Below are 23603 nucleotides of genomic sequence, written 5' to 3' on the forward strand. Positions count from 1 at the left end.
CTTTGGAAGAAAAGGATAGATGCTTGGCTTCGGTCAGCGCTGTTACTCATTCTTTTTTCTTCTTGTGCAGAAAGCATGTTTGCAATCAGTGCACGGATGCTATTTACAAAAGGGCTTTCCTTGCTACTCATTGATATGAATAAAAAAATTGGTCATAAATTTAAATAGAAAACTCTTTTCAATTGATTTTACATCTATTGTGATTTGGTTGTTTCACTGTTTCATACAATAAATATTAAACATGTAATACAACCTCTGCAGCTGCAAGCTCTAAGGACAGTTATAAAAGCCTTGTTACTATAAAATAGTTGCCACAGCAGGCTTTTAGTAAAAGGGATTCAAATTCAAATGTGTGTTTTTACCCCTCTATTTTACTAAAGAAAACTGTTTCATGTACTAGTACTGGATCAGATCTGAGTTACTGAAAGAACACAGTTTAATATGATCATTATGTTCTGAATATTGAGTAAATTGATAAGGAACAAGCTACAGTACTGTATGTGCAGCTGAGCTTTTGTTGGATACGAGTTCAGCAGTGTAGTTTTCAGTGCCTGAGACACTTTATTTTGTGATAACTGAGATATTACTGACATGGTAGTTTATGTTACCATTTTGATTGCAATAGCAATATTTTGCATAAATATGCCTTTTAAATCACATCAGGTATGCAAAAATCTAACGTTTTTCACAGAAAATGGCATCTTTAAAAATATAAAAATGTAGATAACTGTTTTGTGATTTCATGTTTTAAAGAAGTTCTGAGGCAACTGGATAGCAGGAAGCATCACAAAAGCATTACAAATAAAAGCATCTCACAAGAAAATCAATATAATTACAATAGGAAAAGAATTAACTGAATTCAGTACAGATGAGAACTTTCAGTTATTTACAACCACTGCAAGTATTTCTTTTATTATACATTCTATATTATTTGTTCTGCTCATAAAGCGCTGAATATATTTTATCTATTTAAAAATTTTCTTTATACAAATATATGTAATGTACTGTACTGTATATACAAATTATTTTAAACCTGTCTCCAGCCTCCTATGTCGTGCAGTATAGGCCCTCTATTAGGTCATTTGTGGTTAAAGGGTAAATCTAAATAATTTCAATCTGAAGAACAAAATGTTTTGAAATCATTTGTAGTGTGATGTGAATCATATACATGTTGTTGGATGAGCTTGATAAACATTTAAAAGAAGATGAGTGTTATCAGTACACAAGCTGTAAACTTTAATGAAGAGTAAGTGGACAACAATAGATAGCAACAGACAACCAAACTACATTCAGCTTCAGCAGCAAATTTAGAATTATTTTTATGAGTAAAAGTTGTAGATTGATGCTCTTTTGTGTATTTTGCTTTGGAAGATACATTTTCATATCAGTTAATAATTGAATAACCTGTTCTGATTCTCGGTTTGTTAGCTGCATTCCAGCCACATGACTGTGTGATGCCATGCTTTAGTCTTGAGAGTGACTATTTTAAACTACAGGCAACTTCTCATCTGATAATGGAAACTTGTGGAAGTTGCTGAGCTTTTCAGTCCAGAAGAACTGTGCCCAACTGGTTTCACAGAGTAAATGCTTGCTAGGATTGCTGTTATATTGTTTGATTTCAAGATTCACCATCAGCAGTTTTCTGTCTGGACCTCTTGTGAAGCAAAAACCATATTGCTATATTCTTGCTAAGACATTGTACAGAACATAGAATATAATTTTTTTATGATTTTGCTATTTAAAAATTAATTTTCATTAGACATTTGTAAGTCACAAATTACATTTATATGTTTCCCTATTTTTTTCCTGATTTCTACAAGGTAAGAGTAACTAATCGGAATTAGCATTATAAATCAAAATGAAGACTTTCTACACTTCTTTTTGACAATTAGTTAGAAACGGGCATTTTGCAGTGATGATAAAGAAGATCATTAATTTGTACTCAATATTTCTGCTTGCTTCTACAATAGGTTGATTTTTAGCCATCAAATATCTGTTCTGCATGGAACATAATTGCAATGATGTTACTAACTGGAAAACATTTTTGGAAAACGTTTTTTTGGAAAATGTCCAGCAGTGTCAAAATTTCCCAGTAGAAGTGTTCCTGAGCATATACAGTATGTGCTTTAAAAGTTTGAAAAAAGTGTAATTACATGTCTTGGAACAATTGCAAATTAAGTCTTAAATAGCTACTGGTTTCTATCATGCAGAGGTAGGAGCTGATAATAAGGGGAACTGCTTGACATTTCATTTTCCTCCCAGAAATACTAAATGTCACTACAGCTTGGTGAAAGATTTGCACCTGACTGAGCAGCCTTTTGCCATGTATGTCAGGTCATTGTAACAGGACTGGCATGATTTGAAGGTAGGCCATGTGGAGCATTGGTGTTCTGTGTTGCTGGTGATCTAATGTGTCCTGAAGTGTCTGCAACAGATCGTTCCTTGTTCAGCAGTGCAACCATAGTCTCTTTTAAAGACAATATTACTAAGATCAACAAATTATGGTGCAAGGAAAAGAAAGTCACAAGCACTGGGTATTTCTGAAGTTAAATTATCTCTACTGCAAGAAATAAATGTTCTCTTTTTTATATTTTCAACTCTTCAGATATAATTAAGCGATCTCTGAACTGTGATGATTTCACTTGCAGTAAGCCCTTTGCTCGAACACAAGAAAGCAAACCTATAGAGACACACAATATGTGCCCAAGGTTATATTGTCACTATCAGGCTTTGATTTTCATAAATATAGCATATATATTTATGCTTCCTTTCCCTCTCGTCCTTGGTCTGAGACAACCGATGTTAAAGGCCTTTGCATTGACTCAGTCTTTGCATTTTCTAAGGAAAATTGTCATTACTAGTATAGCATTGTAGGCAGCAAAAAGGTAGACATTCAGCTACGTTTAATTATGAGGATGGTTGGTGCGGTGTGCTCCTTAGTGGATGTGTGTTGGTTTAAATGAGTGATATTTAAGTAAGCATGGTATTCATTGAGGTCTTTTCAGTGACAGTTTAGCCCATTCTGGCATAACCATCCAAATGATGCATAACGCAAATAAAAACATGGCAACTGCAAGCATATTTCAACTTACAAAAAAAAAAATGTTTTAGTGAAAAGTTATTTGCAATTCTTTGTAAAATGTAGCATTTGTAAACTTTTTAAACTGATTTACGTTTTTTAAAGATGTGAGACTTTTTGTATGTATCATAGTACTGTATGTATTTATATATATCAAATTTAAATATATATATAAAACAAATTTGATGTTGGATTTTAATTTTGTTACTTTTTATTATTGTTAGAGTTTTTTGTTCTGCTACATTATGTGTACAAATCTGTGACCAATTTGTATTAACCCTGATGTTAATGATGAATTAATTTATTCTTAACATCCAAGTCAAGGAAGAAAGCAACGCAATTCTGTATTGATGTTTTTACTACTTTTATTTATGTAAAGACTCTACATTTCTAATTCAGTAATAAAAGAAGTTCCTGAACTTTTGCAGAGAAATAAATATCTCAGAGGTGAACAAAATACATGTAAATCGTTTTCTGTCAGAAACATCTTTCAGAAACAGACAGGACACATCCCATGCTCTCATCTACATTTTTGTTGGCAAAAACAGTGCTGCAATTTGCCTGTAGATTATGCCAAGAAATGTGACCCATGTGAGTCGAATGTGTTTGTCATGTGTAACATTTCACAGTAATTGTTTACAAGTACAGTTTTAAAAAATAAACCTGTTCTGCTAAATACTGTTAAATATTTCACTTATGGCAACAGTAAAACATGGAAAGTTTTGAAGTCATTGTTACCTGTTAAATAAACATTATCACTTACCCTAGAACTTAAATGAACAGCAGTGAATATATTATTTTATAGTAATAGATTTGTCATTTTAACTGTATGTAACATAAAAATCTAAATGTACACTTTGTAGAGGTTATTGAAACTGTTCGACATTTATAGAATATATAACATTTCTTTCTTCAAATGCTTTCATTACTGTTGTGCATTTTTTGAGTAAACCTTTACAACTATCACCTTAAATGTATTAAATTGATCTCTGTGCAGCTGAATATCAGATTTCACAAATGCTTAAACCTACCACATCCTTTTTTTTGTAAGTCATGTGCAGCATATAATATAAAGCTAATCCATTTGCCAACTTTAATTTCACAGGTAATTCATTTTGTTTAAACAGCACCATTATTTTATTAATTATTAATACAAGCTGTCGGTAGAATACATTCTATTGACAGTCAAGGGTTGTCTGGATAGTGTGGCTGATTGAAGCTGAGGGACCCTTGGAGATGTAGTGTGAGCTTTTAGTGGGTATTTGTGTTGTGTGATAGCAACAGGGAGGCCCCAGTTAAAGCCAATTTTTCTGCAATGTGATTTCACAGAGCAATGATTGTGTGCCTTCGTTATGGTTCAACACCTTCCATTAGGAATTATTTGCAAGCAGAGTGAACTGAAAACATTTTTGGATAGTATTACTGATCAATAATTTAGCACTGACACATTTTTCACATTTAGGCCATCATTTCACATTTTGATCTAAAAAATATCTAGGCATTGACAAGCTGGACATTTGTTAGAAACTAAAATGTGTCTAAGAAGCCTGCAGGGTGGAAGGCCAGACCATGTGTATTAACATGGTAACATTTTTTTTTTTCAAAATGATTTCAGCACTTTCTCACCATGACTCGGTTTAGTATTTTTAAAAATATTTTGCTCATTCAATGGTTAATTCATTTGTTCATTTCTTTTCTATAATAAACCTTTCTATTTAGTGTTCTGTCATTACATGCATAATACAAGTACCTGCATACAGTAAATACAAAAATGGTTTCTGGCATTTGATATTTTTTAACATAGAGAAATAATGCAGTTACATAGGACTTTGGAGATTAGCTATTCTAACTGTATCTATTACCTATTTCTAGCAGTATAAAAAATCAAAGCAGTTGGATGAAGGCTAGCAGACTTTTAGGCACTGGTTTTCATGCAGAGCCATACAGATAAAACCACATCAAGAAAGAACAATGAAAAATGTTAAATGAAAGGTGGGTGCTGTCCACATGTTTAATTTGGGTTTACAGGAGGTGGTTTTGCCTGCACATTCTAATCACAAAGAAGTTTAATCTCAGTAAAGCTGCCGTTTCTAACAGTTCATTGGCTTTTTACATTTTGTCGCAATTTCACATTTATATTTACCAAGGATAGTATTTAGATAGATACTTTATTGATCCCGTGAGGGAAATTGCAGTGAAACATCAGTTTAACACAGTCAACACAGCACAGTGTAACGAAATGATACAATAATACAATACATACAATACAATATATTTGATTTTGTCTGTGGCTTCGCTAATTAGAAAAGAACATCCTCTTTGCAAGGTACTTTAGCAATATGTCACTGCCATTGAAACATTTAGATAAGTGACTTTTTATATTAACATAGTATTGTATAACCGTTTGTGTAATAAATACAGTTTATTGTAAAGCCTTACCATAACACTAAATATTAAATTCTGACTCTTGTTTTTGTAGAAAAACTTTAATGTTAAGCAATAAAATAGTTAATGTTCAATACCTTTAAGTTCCTTTTTATCAATCCATTAAGTGCTATCCATTTTGTCATTTTCCTTCTTTCTTCTTTTTTTAGTATTAAAAAAAATACTGTATCTAGGAATGTGGAGTACAGGCATGTGGTAGTTTATTTACAGAATTAAACATGTTACATGGCTTTTCAGGTGTAATCTATGAAATTTTGCTGTAGCGATCCTTTCGACACCTGAAATGCTAACATTAAAAATAGCATTTTTTTTTTTTAAAGGACTGTCTATGGAAGGGGGAAAAGTCCCTGCAATTATACATCCTGGTTTAAGAACGAAATTACAATCTGTCACATGGAGAAGCAGGTGGTTGGTGAGAATCAGCACAAGCTAATTGTCTCCAATGCAAATGTGCAAATGGACAACACAAACCCAAGATCTTTTTTTAATGAAGGCTTTCCTGTAATGCACCTGCTCTCTTATTCCCAAGCCCGGATCAATAGCCAGTAGGAGGTTTGTAACTGAAGGATCTGCATTTGCTTTTTTCTTCCAAAAGATAACTGGAACCTTAACAAGAAATCAACAAAAAGCTAGGGTTTTCAGCCCTGTGCAAAACGATTACCTTCTGGTTAAAAATGTTATTTTTCATCTTTTTTGAGGATGTACTTAAAGTGCACTCTTATGGATGTATTTTGGAATGTTACTTAAAAATGTACTTTTAGCTTTAAGTTCTTTGTGTTGCTTTCACATGCTTACATTTCTGAACTTTTTTGTTGAACACCCGTTCACCAATACAATAAGTTAAACACAATATTGTGATAAAAAGTCATGTTTTAGAGCCAGTCCCCCTGGTTGCCTCTAATTCTAACATATAGCTCAGAAAGAAGACTAAAAAAATAAGTTGTTTTTTGCATGCATGGGAAAATTCATCAAGTGAGAACCCATTTTAACATTCTAAATTGTTGACAATGGGACACGAAGAACTGATACCAGAGAAACAAAAAAGGGTCTAGAAACAGAGCAATACCTTATACTGATGTTTTCAGATTGATTTATTTACTTGTTGCAATCATTCAATTTTCCTGTTTAGTATGTTGTCTGGAATAGTGTTGGGATCATATGTTAGTACTTCATAGTAAAAAGGCAAGCCCACCCTATCCCGTCCCTTTTTTATTACAGAAGCTTCAAACATATTTTGTAATGATTTACTAAAATCATAAAGTTATTGCAGCTTCACAAAATGCAGTGAAGCTGTCACTTACATTTGCGTTAGGCATTAATATCTATTGATGCAATAAGATAAAAGCAGTGTAAGAAAATTAGACTGACAGGTAATTAAATTTGTGTGAAACAGTGACTAATTAGTGTGCTCTAATCACAGCATACTTTTCATTAGTCACAGTGAGTTCATACAATGATACAATTAACGTATTTAAGTGTTTTGAAAATATTTGTGAAATTGCTTAAAGCTCAAGGAATCTACTTTTCATTTCAGTCAGACATTAGTCAGGGTGCATTAAAGTAAATTATTAGGGAAAGTGTGGAATTTAAAGAAATTCTGCATTTTTCCTAGGTGTTATATTTTCATACTATATATAGTATCATGTGAATAACTTGTAATCCTTGAAACAAAAACTTACAAGTTACTTTTAACTTTTAAAGATAGTTTTTTTTCCATTTGTAGTGACATCTGGTTTGGGGATTAATATACCTTTAGCTTTCATTTATTTTTTAAACTCCTTTATTTTTCCAATTAAACCATGTTTTATATGTTTGTCCCTGATGACACATATTCAGTGCTTTACAATGTTGCATTTGTTAAAAGCAAATACAGTAGGTGGAACATTGCAAAACATGAAAGAACACTAACCAGGTTTATATTCTGTCTTTTGTTTTATGTAATCTCTGCTGGGATCACAGTTGTTTTTAAGAAATAAGATCAACACATTTACATAGAAGACTATGAATCAGGGACTTTCCAAATCATAGACTTCCCAAATCATAATCTAGCTCAATCAGTATTGAGTTTCACAGTTTGTCCACTGCCACTCAGTTCACTGGCTGATGTCTGCTCTGTGGTATTGTTGTCTGGGAATACCCAAAAAATGACACAGCTGGCAGAGTGTCATTCAGGGTGCGTTGGTGTAAAGTCAGCTAGACTTTCCTTAGCCTGCTTCTCAAGGCTGATGCTTGTGGTTTGCTTGATGCCTTGAGTGTGCAGTGCTTTGAGTGACAACTGTCAGCTCTTCATCCAGAGCTTCATAGTGTGTGTGTTGTGAACTTGCTATGTGCAAATTAAACTGATGGTATCAGCGCACATTTTTAAAAGTGCATTCTACATCTCTAGATTGCTGGTACTCGGGGATCCAGTGCCAATTAGATTGATTGGATTTCCTTTGCTTCCGAAAATTGTACAAAAAATATTGAAAGACAATTGAGAGATAATAACTTTGAAAGGGTTATGAGTCGTGGAGGAGAAACTATAAAAGGTCAGATGAAATAACCACGTTTCCTAGCCTTTGCACCAAGCAAAGCATCATGTGAAACAAAATAACACAGGGTTTCAAAACTGAGCCGTGGAATAAACAAAGTTAAATATGAAAAATAAGCAGAAATCAAAGAAACAAAAATCTTATTTTGATTAATGACACATGGCTTGCATAGCTTCTGGATTGCTTTTGGCTGACTAATAATCAGCTCGGGTACATTAGCAGAGTAATGCTGCAGTAATCGACTATACACTTAATTGACTTTGCCGGTGATAGTCTAGCTTGGGATAGACTCTTGCTGGTGCCAGTTGACCTCTTCATTGGTGCAGCCACAGTATGCTAGAAAGTAAGAATCATATTAATTGGTTTTGTTTCATTGCACATAAACCTCTGTAGCTAGAATCTTATTTTTTCTTAATGGTGATTGCCTGGGCTGTAGATGTTCACAGGATTATCTCCCACTATATGTTAAAGTAATATGTTTTTTTTTTTTTGCCTGAGGTTAGTAGTACTGTATTACTATATTTAAAAAAAAAACAGTTGCTTCTATAGCAAATATGATGTGTGTTGTTGAATTATAAATACAGTTCTCTAAATCAAAGCCAAAGCAAATACGGAAGCCATTTATCTCATATTATTGTACAGTTCAGTCATACTTTTCATTGCAAATAAGTTGCAGACCTCGTTGCTATTCTGAGAATCATTAACGTGCCCCTATGTATAGAAGGTTTTACACTTCACTCTGTTTGATGTGCTTTGTACTGGCTTCCATAATTCATGGCAAGCATGTGTGTTGCTTTTGATCTAAATTGCATCTTCAAAACTTTGCCATTGATTATATGCAGTATTGGACAAGTTTGGACCTCTTGCCTGGATACATCCTTTTCCACCCATCCATCTCTCCTTTCATCCTGTCGAGAAAGAAGAAAAAAAGCATTTTTCTTTAAAAGCCCGCTATTAGTCACTATTGTCCATGTGAGAAGCAGGCAGCTGCTGCTTTGTGGCTGCATCTTATTTGCTGCTTAGTGTGAAAAAAAAATCTTGCTTCAGGTAGTGAATAGACAAGAATGGGGGTATTTTTTTCTCTCCTGTTCTGTACTCATTCTCAAGAACTTAATGTACAGGCATGGGAATAAGGAGTGAACTGCTGTTGTGTATTTCTGTAATGGTTCACAAATAACAGCTTGGACAAGCAGAGGCAAAAAGAAAAAATAAGTCACCACTGCAGACCTTAGACAGTCATTAATTTTCTTTTTTTTCCTGCCAGCTAAAATAGGAAGTGCTAAACTACATTTCTATTACCTCTCTTAATTCTCACCTTCAGTGTAATAAAGACAAAATTGCTTTTCAATGGTAGGTGCCCAAATAGGAAATGCTGTAAGATCATGGGGAGAATGTACTAGGAGTAATGATCCTTTTTCAACCTCCTGTCAGAGAGGAGCTCAGACTGTATTGAGGAAGTACAATTGCAACATGCAATGCTGCATCAGGTGGCACAGCACATAATACCTTATTTCGGGCAGTGCTCCAGCACATCAGGTGAAGGTATTTTTGAATTAAGGAGCACATGTTAAAAGAGAAGCCAGTCGTTGATCTTATTTTTGGCTTTTCTTCCCTGTAGTGTATTGGAGCATTCAGAAAGACCCTAAAATATATGCGTTTTTAAAGCTGCATGGCAAAAACTGCATTGTTTTATTACTTTTACTCCGAGACGTAAATCCTTAGATTCTTAAACATTAAATTTGTAAAGGAAAATAATATTTAGTATGGGTTTAGAGTTGAAAGTTGAGAGAGTTGAATTACTTTCATTCAGTCGGTTGTACCAAAAAGTAGAATCTGTGACAGTGGTCAGTGGGGTCTTTATCTAATTAAAACCTCATAGGTGGTCTTTCTCTAAGTGTCTTTTCTTTTGTTCCGATATATAAACAGCATGTAGGGTAAACACTTGGCTGGTGGTCAGTCAGATCATTCAGCTGTGCTGCTTTAATACGTGCCATTCGGTGTTTGGAGGTCAAGCAGGATCTGGCAGCTTCCCGTCACTGGTTACCAGAGATACAGCACAGGATTGCAGTTACTGACACATGCCCTTCTCACGGTCTGAAATCTCCACAGAGCACCAAACAATAAAATCTTGACAGCACAGATGTCTGTTATATAAAACATCATAGTTCATATGAAGCTTGTGGGTAAAATTGATTGAAAATAAATACTTTAAAATTATATTAAAAGGGTTTTTATACCATTCCGTACCCCCTCTACAAGGAAGAGAAAACATACAGTACTTGCATTTTATTAAGATGTCGGTGGTATGTTTAATATTACATTTTACAGGTATATGTTTAGTAACGAGAACTTAGAGATACAGTTAACAAAACAGTGTTGTTCAAAACTTAATATACACTTAATTATGACCTTAGTAACTAATTATTTCAGCTAGGGCAACATTCTTATGCTTGTCTATTGGACATGAATATTTTTATGTCTTTATGTTCTTTGAAATAGTGATTATGTGATACAATTACTGTGATAATTGTGAAGATGACAGCAGTGACATGGTATTATAAATCAGTGAAAAGGAATCATTTACTTTTCAACTTCACCTATTGTTGGCTAGAGAATTGTAAAAAAAAGAAAGCAATTGACTGAAAAAAATGTTTGACTGGGTCTATGCAGTACATTCTGTGTCAAAGATTATTACAACTACATTCACTTATTGACAGGGGGCAAAGAGTACTCACATTTCTGAAAACCATAGTGAGTCAATTAACTTCACAGCTACAGTCATGGAAAACCAATTTAATTTCCTCTAAAGTTGGAAGAAAAAAACAATTTGCATTGGTCAAATGAGTGATCTTTCGTAACACTTGGCATCTAAACGGCTTTTTTTAGAAATTTTGAAATGTAGTCACTCTTAGAATAAATCTGGTCTTTCTACTTTAGTCCACGTCATTAGTGTCAGGTCAGCATATTGAACCAAAAGTTTTAATTCTGGCTTATCATGCTTTATGATTGGACTTGCTGAATAAAGTATTTTGCAGCAGACAGATTTAAATGTGTATATCCAGTGAATACATTGCAATACAAGGATGAAACATATGGTATCAGTACACATTTTGGGAATCAAAGGCAAGTCTCTGTGAATTGGGCGCCTCTCCAGGGGTATTATAGAGGCTCTTAGGGAGAGTTATTTAGGAGGACAGTTATACCATTCCACAGGAAACCATTCATCTTTAAAGCTTTCATGGTAAAACTTCACAAGATTCTACAAGCTGAGTGTTGCACCTTATAGATTTAGAGCAACTCTTCTAGATGTTGGCACCTTCCATCAAATTTGAACATGTATGTGATTGGAAATAATAACTTCTGTTGTTTCTAGTAGTGTGGATTGAGTTGTAATGTATTTTGTTCCTAATGTGGTAGACTGAGTGGATTCAGATCTGACTGATCTCCTGCTCATACTGTGTATTGAAATCAGAGACTGACAGCTCCAGTCATCGAGAGCTTGAATCCTGGAGATTTCACAGGTACTTTTCAATCAGCAAATGATTAAAACCTAAAAGGTTAAGAATCTCAGTGCTTATTTTGATTGTGTTTTTTTTCTTTAAATAAGAATGCAACAGCGACAGCTACTGCGTGCACTCTACCCTTTTATAACCTGTTTTGTTTTGTGGCTGAATTGCATTTGAGCACAGATCACTGGTTATAAAGCAGCTTGTAAATGCAGTTACTTCCTTTGTGCAACTGTGCTTCTCCTTCAGAAGTGTAGGTGTTTTTTTTAATTAAGTTGTCAGTGACACTGTATATTCAGTATGCTAGTATATTGTTTTATAGTTTTTTGGCCTTGTGTTGTTCTCAGTTAGATTGTCCAACAGTTAAGTTACCATCCTTTTAAAAAAGATATCTTATGTTTTAAATTCAATTTAAAAACTAATATTTCTCCAGTGATACTATTGTCATCAAAAATGGCCTGTGTATCCTGTGTAGCATACAGTATAGTAAATGGGATGAAGAATAACGGAAGATTATGTATCTTGAAGGAATTCCAAAATTCCTTCTTTTGACCTCTGCTTCTTTAGATTTATAATGATGAGCAAGCCTATTTACCAAGTGAAATGTTTATGTCCAGTTTATGATCTCTTTCAAGGATAAACTCTAACTGGTGGGTATAATTTGCCGACTCATTTAGTTCATTTAGTTGTAAGAGGTAAGAATGATACTTATTTTTCTAATTATGAGGTGAAAGCCCCCCCAAAAACAAACAAACAAACAAACAAACAAACAAACAACATTTGATATGATTTCTGTATTAAAAAAGACAGGACAGTACTTGTACTGTAAGTGTAGAGGGTTGCCATACTAAAATGAGCTGCCTTGACATATAACTGGTATGTTTCCTGCATCATTAAGCACAGAAAAGACCTTGACATTGAGAATCATACGTTCTTGCAGAATGCTAATAGTGTAAACTGCAGGTGCAGTAGTGTTCAGTTGTGTTTGGAAGTGCATAGATTTAGACAACAATAGTTCAGGCTGTCGGGCTAACACTGATATGTAATACTGCTTATCACCACTAGTTTTATTTTTTTTAACAGAACCTTGTCAATAAATGAAATTGCTTGATTTTAACTAGTTGACATTGATTCTGAGGTATTGACATGTATCCAAATTGTTTTGTCATACAGCTTCTGAACCTTTTAGTTTTAATCACTTCATAAAATCAAGAAAAGATGGGCTGGAAACACAATTTAATTAAATCCACTTTAGACAATTTAGATTTTATTTTCTACTGAATAGCAATAACTTATTTTTTAAAAGGATCTTAGTTGATGATAATACCACTGTATTCACTATAACTTACTATTGCTGACTATAATCTATAACTTGTATGGATCCTGCTAAAAGTAATGTTTAATGTTACCAGCTTTTACACTGTAAGTAACCAAATTATGCATTTAAAAGTTTCTTTTAATGGGATTGGGAATATAATGTAGACACCAGTCGTACAGGTGAATGTATTGGTGAACATTTTTGGAGGGTCTGCTTTTAAATAGTTTTTTAGTCAATTTTCTGTAGATCACTAAAGCATAGGCTAGCACACAGTTGACCAGACAGACTTCAGTGGGTTGTTATTCCAGCTGCAAGAAAGTGGATTCTTGCTTATGTAAACTTTAATTTAGATAGGCAAGCACAGTGTAAAACTTGCTGTGTTTACTTCTCAGCATAGGAGTCACTTACTGGGTTCAACTCCAGCTTTAGGCTTCTGTTACATTATTTATTTTTATTGTTTTTTCGGTTGCTAGGAGTTACAGTGGTCATGAGTTACTTTTTTGTATATTGCAGGATAGTAACCCTCAGGGGTCTATTTTGTTTTGTTTTTATTGTGAATGCTGAGCTTTTACATAAATAATGGTTAGGTTTTCCTCTTTTGTAGCTTCTGGATTTGTAATTGGTGGTGTATATCCTTTTGGGTTGAGAAGTTGTTGTTTCGATAGTCATCTCACTATTACTCATGGTGAAAATTAAAAAATTCTTCTTTATTCGTACAGCTGCTGTAACACATACACATAGATACATAGCAAAAGTCCTCACATTGAATCATTTTTGTTACTGGAGAAATAATGTATCATAACAGATGTTATGCCACTTTAAGCCTTTATTAAAATAAAAGGTTTATTTCTATTTATTTATAGATATCAGTGATCAGAAGATTATTTAGTATTTTAAAATCAGGACCAAAATGTCTTTTGGTATCTAGGTTTATTTTCCTGCCAGCCTAGAGCAAGTTTTTATCAAAGTGATTTTATGATAAAGGTTTTATCATAAAAGCCATTTTATTGTTACTTCTCAGAATAAATTTAAAATCAAATACACCCTGTTTTCTCTCTACCTGTTACCTATATATAACCCTGGAATTGAGTACTGATTTGCCTATGGTTTACTGTATATGAATTGCTTCGGAAAGTTTTGTTTAGTGCCTCCCAACTTAGTAATCAAAAAGCCCCATAATAACCTTGGTTTAAAATACTGTAAATAAAATAGTTTATCTAACAAACCTAAATCATGAGTGGATCATAATCCTAGTGGATTATGTGTATTTTTTATTTCAGCAATATAAATACAGGTATTTGAACATATTCATACCCCTACTCACAAAACAGAAGCAGGGTAAAATGTTGTATTATTCTAAGTAAGAGGTGCATTGAAGCTTGAAATAACATACTGGACAATCTGTTTCTTAAACTGCACATGTGTTGTAGAGGAGTGCGCAACTTGATTTCAGCTTGAAATTGGTCTTATGGGAACAAATGTGCTAAGTATCTTTGAGCTAACACAAAACAGCATATTAATGAATAAAGGAAGAAACTGGGATAACAAAAGAGATTGCAATATTATTCCAAGAAGAATGTATTTATAAATAATTTCCATTCCACATGTACATTTCATCTCTTCACTTCAGTGGTTGACCTCTGTTTATAATCCTTGGTGTTTTGCACATTTTGCTGCATTATTAGATTTTTGCCATTTTAAGGAAATCCCCAAAAAATCATTTTAAGGAATTACAACTAAATGAACTGATCAGAAAGGATTTCATTTTACATTTCAGCTATTGAATTTAAGGATGGTTACAAACAAGACGAAGCCATTTAGACCATATAGCCCATTTGATGGTGCTGTATTTTATTTATCCATGGATCTCATCCATCTGTTTCAGCTAAGGTATCAGCATCAACAATATGGCTGGATAGTGTATTCCAAGATCACAAATGTCTTTGACTGCTTTCTTAAGGAAGCTGTTATTCGAAATCAATAATTTGTCTCTAAAATGAAATAGGTGAAGTACTAGGTTACATAAGTTTACTTTCCTGCAAGTAATGATAACCTTTGTTCTGTTGGCCTACTCTACAAATACCTCACATGTTTGATGTTTGCACAGAAATCAATGGATTAAAATGATACAAAGTGTTTGGTAATAAAGTGCATTTTTTTCTTTTACTTACCTCCTCAATGTAGATTAATGATTTGTAAACACTATTTATTCAGTAATCATCTGGTCAGCTTCAGTATTTACAGCAATTGAGTTACTTTTCTTAAACACAACTTCAATGTGATTTTATAAGATCAATATACAGGTAGTAGTGCCTGGGATATTTATAATAGAAGCTGCAAATTAATTTTTTTTGTTAGAAGGAGCTGGATCTGAGGCTCCTTTACAATGCAGAATCACCCATATGACATCTTCTTGATCTTTTGATGGTGATACCTAGCTTCTTTACACTAGAAGTTCAAAAGTGAAAATTAATGCTGTATCGATACAGTCCATCATTCTGAAAATTAATGCATTGTAATTCTAATGATTTGAACAGTGTCATGTTATATTTCTCTCTCATCTCACTAGATTGTTTTTCTTCCATCTTTTTCCTAAAACTGGCCACCAATTCAGAAGAGATCCTCTATTTTTCACAATGAAATATGATGCCATTAATCCTTTCTGAAAGGTTGACACAGAGCTGCAGGGCGGGAGCAGAGTGAACTGCCTTCTCGTCTTCTGGCTCCTTCTAGGGCCTGTTCTGTATTTATAGCTGGAAGTGTAACTGCCAGGGACTGGTGGAAACCTTCACCAGGAGAAAGAAAAAGAACCACAGCTTTAAAGTTAAGTTTCAGTGAAATATGATAAGTGGAGCAGAATCATCCCTTTCTATTTCAAAAACTGTTAGGGACAGAGAACTTGAAAACTTAAAAAAATCCCAAGAATCCAAATGCTGTGACTGCCAGTTAATTCTGCATGCTTTGTAATCATATCTATTGTTTCCTTAGTATTTTTATTTCATGCAAGACTTTGTAAACACAGTATGTTTCTTTGGATAAGGGCATCTGCTAAGCTAATAAAATAATCATTGAGAGTTAGCAGGTAGCATCAATATAGAACATCAGAAAACAATGAATATCATAACAATGCAAGAGCTTTTGATGTTTTTGCTGTGGAGCAAATAACATGAGGTTATAAAGCATGGGGTATGGACTTTCTTGTTAACATTCTTCAGCTCATCATTGTGACTGAATACATGCAGCAGCTGTTCAGCTAAATTAATATTACTGCGCATGAATTCTAGTTTGTAAACGGGTTGTTTGTTTTTAAGTTAAATGAAAATCTTATACTGTATTTGGATTTTAAGACCCAGTCTAGCTTTACATGCAAGGGAAATGTCTTATGAAGCCTCTATAATCTGGGCTTGAATAAATATCTGTAGAAACAGTGATACATTGCCTCTGGTAATGGGATGTTTATCACACAGACTGTGAAAATAGTGTTGTGAAAGATGATGTAAAAATGGTTGGGAGTCTGCTTAAAATATGCAAACTTGGTGTCTGTCACATAGTATGCACTTTAATGTGTAGCAGCGTTTTGTGATTTTCTTGCTTTCTGGATGTCTATAAGCTTTTTGTTAGGAAAAACAAGGTTGTAGACATCTGTGCTGATATTAAAATATGTCTACTTAGGTTACAAGCTTTAACACAAGGGCATCTGTGAGCTGTGACCAAAGGGCAGTTTGTAATTATGTAGCCTAGTTGTAATGGAGCCTAATGCCTTTAAGGTGTGCACTAAGGATGCTTTCCTAAGCAGAGAACACATTCCTTTCTCAGAGGTCAGTTTGCTTTCCTCACTCCCACAGTGAGCTGAGCAAGGCAAATAATGAACTTGTTCTTGACATTATTATAGCTTGCCTTTTAGTTCATCAGTAGGGTTTATGTATTGATAACAACAATGGCAAATTAAAAAGTATACAATTATTCTTTATTCATATAACACCATTAATAATGGCTGTGTACAAGTTCTGACAAACTTTAATTTGTTGTATCTAATTTGCTTACATATTTCATGCATGCAAATTAAAAGTTTGATGCATTGCTGTATATATGCATGTCTGAGATATTCTTAAGTGAAAATCACAGCACATTGGGACATGATAAAAACACGTAATAAAAGAGGTTATTTTTGCATTTATATTAAGAAACACTTTTTTCTTTTTTTTTACTTTTTACACCAGTCAAGTGTGACATAATACTGCAAATTGTAGTAAATTAACAGTATGTATGGAAAGCCAAAACAATGCTCCTAGGGAGTAGAAGATTCCTAAGGTGCCATTATATGGTCTTCTAGTAGCTCTCACTACCACAAGAACATGAGCACAGTTACAAATGAAAGGAGGCCATTTGGCACATGCCTATTTGGTAGTTAAAAGTTAATTGATCCAAGGATGTTATCTAGCTATTTCTTCAAAAAATCCAGGCGCTGGACTTCAACTACATGGCTAAGTAGCTTGTTCCATCCCACAACCCTTTTGGTAAATACGTTCCAAGTCTGCTGTTAGCTTTGTCAGTACCAGGATTAAGGATTTTAATATTTGTATCAAATATACACAATATTTTCACAGTCTTCAATGTTCATCACTAAATAGGTTCAGTTCTTTCAGCTGGTCAGTGTTAGACATTCCATTAATATATCTATTGTTCTTTTCTGACCTTATTCCAGAGCAGTGACATCTTTCCTATAACACAGTAACCAGAATTGTGCACAATATTCTAAATGAGGCCTTGCATGTACATTGTATATTTACCTTGAGTTCCCTTTAAGTTTTGCATTTTTAACTACTGTATATATCCTAACATTTTCTATTTTTAATTGCTTCACTACATATATGATGTGTAACACCTAGTTTGTAATTAACTTATTTTATTTCAGTGTTTTCTATTTTATGTTTTTGCTACCTTCATGCTAAAACCCCTTTTTTGCCCATGACGCCATTTGCCAGGTTTTTGCCCAGTCCTGAATTTTGTCTAAATCTTTTTTAATTTCATCTATGCCTTTTGCTGTGTTCAATAATCCTTGTGTTTTCACAAGTCTGATTAGTTCATTAACTATACCAGATGTTAGATAATAGATATAAATTAAGAGCAGCAGTGGTCCTAGTGCAGATCCTTGTGATACTCCCTAGGAGTATCACAACAGTTTGAACATTCATGCCTTGCTTGTACTCTGTTTTCTTTTAACCAACACTCAACCCAAATACCTGCGTTTCTCTGAATACCAGCCACCTGTGATTTAAGAATTCATCTTTTATGGGAAACTTAATCAGAAGCTTTCTGAAAATCCAAATAGACCATCATGTGCTTTCTATTTGTTTCCACTGCCATCAGTTTATAAGTACTTATGGAAGTGTGTTATGGAAGTTGTGGGATTTGGCCAGCCTTGATCCCCTTTAAATATCTAACCATTGTGTTGTATGTCTTTTGTTTGATTTAAAAATTGTTTTCTCCAGAAAGCTGAAACAAGCCTTCTACGTTGGCAGCTAACTTGCTGCCACAGCTGCTTCCTTTATTTCTGTCTTTTTTTCTCAAAACACTTGCTGCCATCTCTCTGCAGGGGTTTAGCCGTCTCCACCTAGGCAGCCCAGCTGATTGATATTGTTTCCACATTATAACTTTTTTTTCCATTAACTTGAGCAGGTTCCCCTTCCATTTGCATACACCTAAACTTTTTAGGAAAAACAAAATGTCTGCCCCTCCCTACAAAACCATTTAAACTATACCACAGTAATTTGGAAAAAAAGATGAAGTAAGGTCAACATAATATGCATTGATCATTTTAATGATTGTCGGGTAATGGAAACCATTGCCACTCATGTCCTGTTTTGATGATAAGTCAGTTGCTTTCATGCTTTCATGTAGCTGTAGTTCAGATTACAGCCACTGCAATTATCCTTTTTTTTTTTACTACTGGCTATACAGGAAAGTTGTCAAAAGAGGCCTGTTATCCACTGCAGCAGTTTTCTTCATCTTGGAAACAGGTTGGAAATAGTCCAGGCAGTATCATTTGGAGATTCTATCAAATCTAGCTAATTAAATGTGTAGAAACATTTTTCAGTGCTTGCTTTAAAACGTCATCAGAATAACAAATAACATTTTAATTTATGTAAAGCTTTGACAGATTTTACTGCCTTAGATGATAGAATTGTATACTGATTTGTATAGGTTTTCACTGTTAATTAGTCAATGCTGAACACTTGGTAAATGTCTCTACACAGAAAAAAAAGTCCTATTTGAAAATATTGATGTGGACATAGGTCACAGGAGAGCGTCTAAGGCTTAGTCTCTTTCTCATTACAGACTCAGAGTGAGTATACTTTTTAAAAGTCAGTTAAATAAACCTACTGGACTTCTTCATTCATTATTCAGGTGTAGCTGGTTCATTACAAGGGAATCCCCAGGTAAACAAACACCAGTAATGTAAAGCCTTGAAACACAAATGAGTCATTAAATGAAACAAAGGACAGCTTCAGTCATTGCAAAATGAGCCATAATTAGAAAGTCATCCATAAAGATTGAGCATATTTAACTAAAGACAACTGCAAACAGTTAGAAACAGTCTTGTGGTGATGCATGTTTACTTAAAGGCAATGAGGATGGAAATATGCTTTCATTTTTAAAACTGGCAAGAAACCCGGTGTGTCATCATTACATTTAAAGACAATATCTTAACTCCCGCAAACAGATTTTCAAAATTTCCAGTAAACCTTGTTTGCAGAATTCATACCGCTGTGAACTTGTAGGTTTTTCATTACTTTTGAGTCACTGTGGGTATGTCATCATGACTTCTGTTAAGTCAGTACACTCTTATAACAGTATAAAACATTTATGGCATAGTAGAGGAAAAAAGACCTTAGTGGCTATATTTAAATAAATGTATTTGACTTTTAGTCTGAATTTTGAATGTTAGTATTATTCTGCCTTGTATTATATTGACAGATTTTAATGTAAAAGTATTCAATTAAAATGCAGTATACTCTAAATTCATTTTATAAATATTGCTTTAATAAAATATGAGAATGTGCACCATTCTAGGCATTTCCATGGGACATGCGCCCATGAGTACCTCTGATTGCACAGAGGTCAAATGAAAAATTACAATACTTTGCTCTGACTTAAAAATAAATGTATTTAATCTGTGTTTTCCAGAGCAGGCGGTTAAGTTCTGTGCGCTTTATCTCCACAGAGGGTGTCTGCGAGATCTGGTTGACCAGTGAAGACACAGGAGCCTATGGAAGAGACATTGGCACAGATTTGCCGACTCTGCTGTGGCAGCTGGTGGAAGTGATACCTGAGGGAGCCATGTTGAGACTGGGCATGACAAACCCTCCTTACATATTGGAGCACCTGGAAGTAAGATTACCTACAGCTTGTACTGGCCAATGCACTTGTCAAATTAAGTCAGCTAACCCTAGACCTATTGGGCTCCTGAGCTGGTGTTGTTCCTCTTTACACAAAGGAATTCTTTATATATAAGTGAAAACACAAAATGGGCAGTTGGTGTTGATCAGTGTTTGATTTGGTTATTTTTTTCCATACTTCTGCCATACACAGCCATAACTAAATGATAACAATTTTATGGTCTATACTCCAGGTACTGGTATGTTATTTCACTGTAAAGGCAATAAATGAAAGAGGATATGAATTGATGTGTAGACAGAACAGAAGATTGATAATTTGATTTGTTTGAGCTTTAAAAATTATTTCCTCCATCCATTTTCTATCCACTTCATCCGTCGTGGGGGAGCCACAACCTGTCTCGGCAAGCAACAGGCGCAAGACAAGCCAGTCCATCACAGGCCAAACAAACACACAGGCCAATTTATCAAGAACCAATTGACCTATGAGTATGTCTTTGGTCTGTGGGAGAAAACTGTAGATTACCCAGAGGAGATCAACGTGAACTTGGGGAGAACATACATACTCCTCACATGTAGCACTCCTGGAATTGAAATCAGGGGGCGAGGCAGCTAACCACTGTGCCATAGTAACACATTTTAGCAATTGCACTTTCTTTCTAAATCATAGTTGCATACAGTATGTGTGTGAAAGTTGCTGTATAAACAAGAGTAATTACTAATTCAGTCAGATTCAAAATATAATGATATCTGGAAGCTTGTGCATACATGCCGACTTATGATTTCATTTTATGAATGTTCAGTTACACTGATTGAACACAGTGATTAAAATCACTGCATCTACTAAAATAAGTAGTAGCTTTATAAAATCACCAACACTCCTTGAGAATCACCAGATGATTCCCCTTACCTGCTGACAGCAGTTGAAATGTATGTACTGTATGGAAATGACCTTCCTATATAGTATGTGCATTTCAAGCATTTGCTATCCACATTTAATATTAATTTGACAGATGATTAACCACTGATCATGTTCTTAAATAAGGAGAGCCATACACCATTAAAATGTTTTTAAATAAAAAAGTACAGAGGGAGGGATTAGTTTCTGAATTTCTTTCCAAAGAGTATATTTCTTTGTGTGTTCAAGTTGCAGTGTTTGCTTAAAAGTCTGCTCTCCTTTGAATAAAATAGAAAGAAACTTCTTTTTCCCCTAAAACCCCAGGTGTAGGTTAAAGCCCTAATCTTCAAGTTACAGGGAAGAAGTGCTGTGGGATGCAGTTTTAATTTGTTCTGGGTTAATTGAGGTTGTAATTTTGTCCCCATAAGTATAGGTTATGTTTATGCTCCGTTACATTCAAATTAAAAACTGATGAAGCTTCTTTATGTTGCAGAATTGTTGTTAAACAATTAAATGGTAATTAAAATGCAGGGTAAGCAGTATGTTAATGTTGACAGCTAGACCATCTCACATAGTTGGTTTTCATTTCATTTAAACAATGTGCACTTACCATATTTAGATCTCTTTTTTCTGTGCATTTTATGTTTAACAATTAGTATCATTGTTTGATGGTATTTTGTATTCAGTTGCACAGAAAATTAGTTATTTATTTGATGATACTAAGCAGCTTCTTTGTCGTCAACAGTCATTGATTTACTAATAACAGAAAATGCCATACAGAATTAGCAACCAGTCAAACTTTCAGACATACTAGTAGTAACGTGCTTCTTACAATGATGTACGGAAGATAAAGTCTAAATTGAATATTTGTAAATACATTGATATAATAAGAAAAAAAAGTGTTTTTGCATTTTGCTGTAACAGTGTATGTTGGTAGAACTAATGTAGCATAGCTACAATCAGAAAATATCCGTAGTACCTTCCACCTGATATTTTCTCCATTAAAATGCAGAAAAATGTTGTTTTTCTTTTTTCAGATGGACACATTTGTCTCTCATCATCATTAAATTTGGCATTTTGTTACATTCCCCGTTAAATGACACGGTTTAACATGATTGCAAGATGTTAACAAAACCCCCTTCTAACTTTTTTCTATTGTTATTATTTTTAAAATATTTTTCACTTTGATCATTTTATAAATGGTTTACTACTCTGAAATTCTGTTTGAGCTGACTGTAAAGAGCTGACATTAAATTATAAACTGCTTTCAACAGTAAAGGCCAAGTCATTCGACTTTCACGTAAGACATCTTATAAAAATAACCATTTAGCAAGTATTAGCTGGTAGTCAGTGAACAGAGAGGTTATTATAACTCTTTCTCTGTCATTTCTCTTGCAAAGCAGCTCTCAGACAGAAGATAGGACTTTTGGAGGTTCTAGAGGAAACGGGCTATGAGACTTGATTTTAGAAAACTAAAGTGAAAGTGTACTATAAAACTGGTCTTCTTATTAAAAGCCAAGTTAAATTTAGTAATTATTGTCCATATTTTTTTCTATCTATTATATCCATCTTGAGCAATTCAAGCAGTCTTTGGGGCTGTTAAAGGTAGTTTCATTGGAGGCTGTGCAAATAATGTAATGTAATGAGCTTATGTGGATGATTTCTGTCAACAAGGGCAAAGTGAAACCCTTTAATTGATCCAGTTTAATCGAAATAAGCAAGAGAACCTTGTTGTGTTTTGTTGTGCTGTGAACCTTGTAGTGTTTTGCCATTTCTTGCAAATACATGGTTTGTACAGTATTTTCGTTCTTTTTGTCATCTTACATTTTTGTACTTAAGGAAATTACCAAGTAATGTTTCTGACTGCATTGGACTGAAAAGGGAAAATGCAAATCATCTCCTGGTAATTGATGGCCATAGGGAGTGCCTTGATTTAAATTAGTTGTAGGATCTATACAACAGACTAAGCAAAGTCATTTATAAGATTAGTCAGTTAGGAGCTCCACATCTGTCCTTTAGCCCTGTTTAAAAGACTCCTTTTGTGTGAAACAATATTGTCTGTTGTAAACTGCGTGGGATCACTACATTACAAGGAACATCAGATGAATGTGAGGCATAGCATGTGCACAGTTGTTTTTTTTAGGTAATGTAATGTCTTGGAAATATGCAAATAATTGATTTGGATAAAAACGTTCACTGTCAAGGATGGTAGTTTTGATCTTTTTTTCATTTGATATGGTATTAGCATATTATTGCTTACTTTTTGTATGAGTAGTTTAGTTTAAAAAGATGCATGTTTGATATACTGTTATTGGATTTTTGATTGATACAATAATCTATTACTTTGGCCTTTTATTTTACTGCATAGAAAAAAAATATTTTTGGTAGTCTTTTTTAAGTGCATGGAAAATTGTGATCACCCAATTTCA

General features: G+C 34.0%; 1 protein-coding gene across 2 annotated transcripts in view; it reads left to right on the top strand.

Moving 5' to 3' along the window:
* Positions 1-23603, top strand: part of cdkal1 (CDK5 regulatory subunit associated protein 1-like 1) — a 417958-nt gene that overhangs the window by 196483 nt on the left and 197872 nt on the right. For both annotated transcript variants that reach the window (XM_015357729.2, XM_015357728.2), the window contains exon 9: positions 20105-20271. In XM_015357729.2, the coding sequence (XP_015213215.1) occupies positions 20105-20271 (167 nt within the window). The remainder of the gene's footprint in view (positions 1-20104; positions 20272-23603) is intronic.

This window comes from Lepisosteus oculatus, chromosome 10 (assembly GCF_040954835.1).
Source record: "Lepisosteus oculatus isolate fLepOcu1 chromosome 10, fLepOcu1.hap2, whole genome shotgun sequence".
In the NCBI taxonomy this organism is placed as follows: Eukaryota; Metazoa; Chordata; class Actinopteri; order Semionotiformes; family Lepisosteidae; genus Lepisosteus; species Lepisosteus oculatus.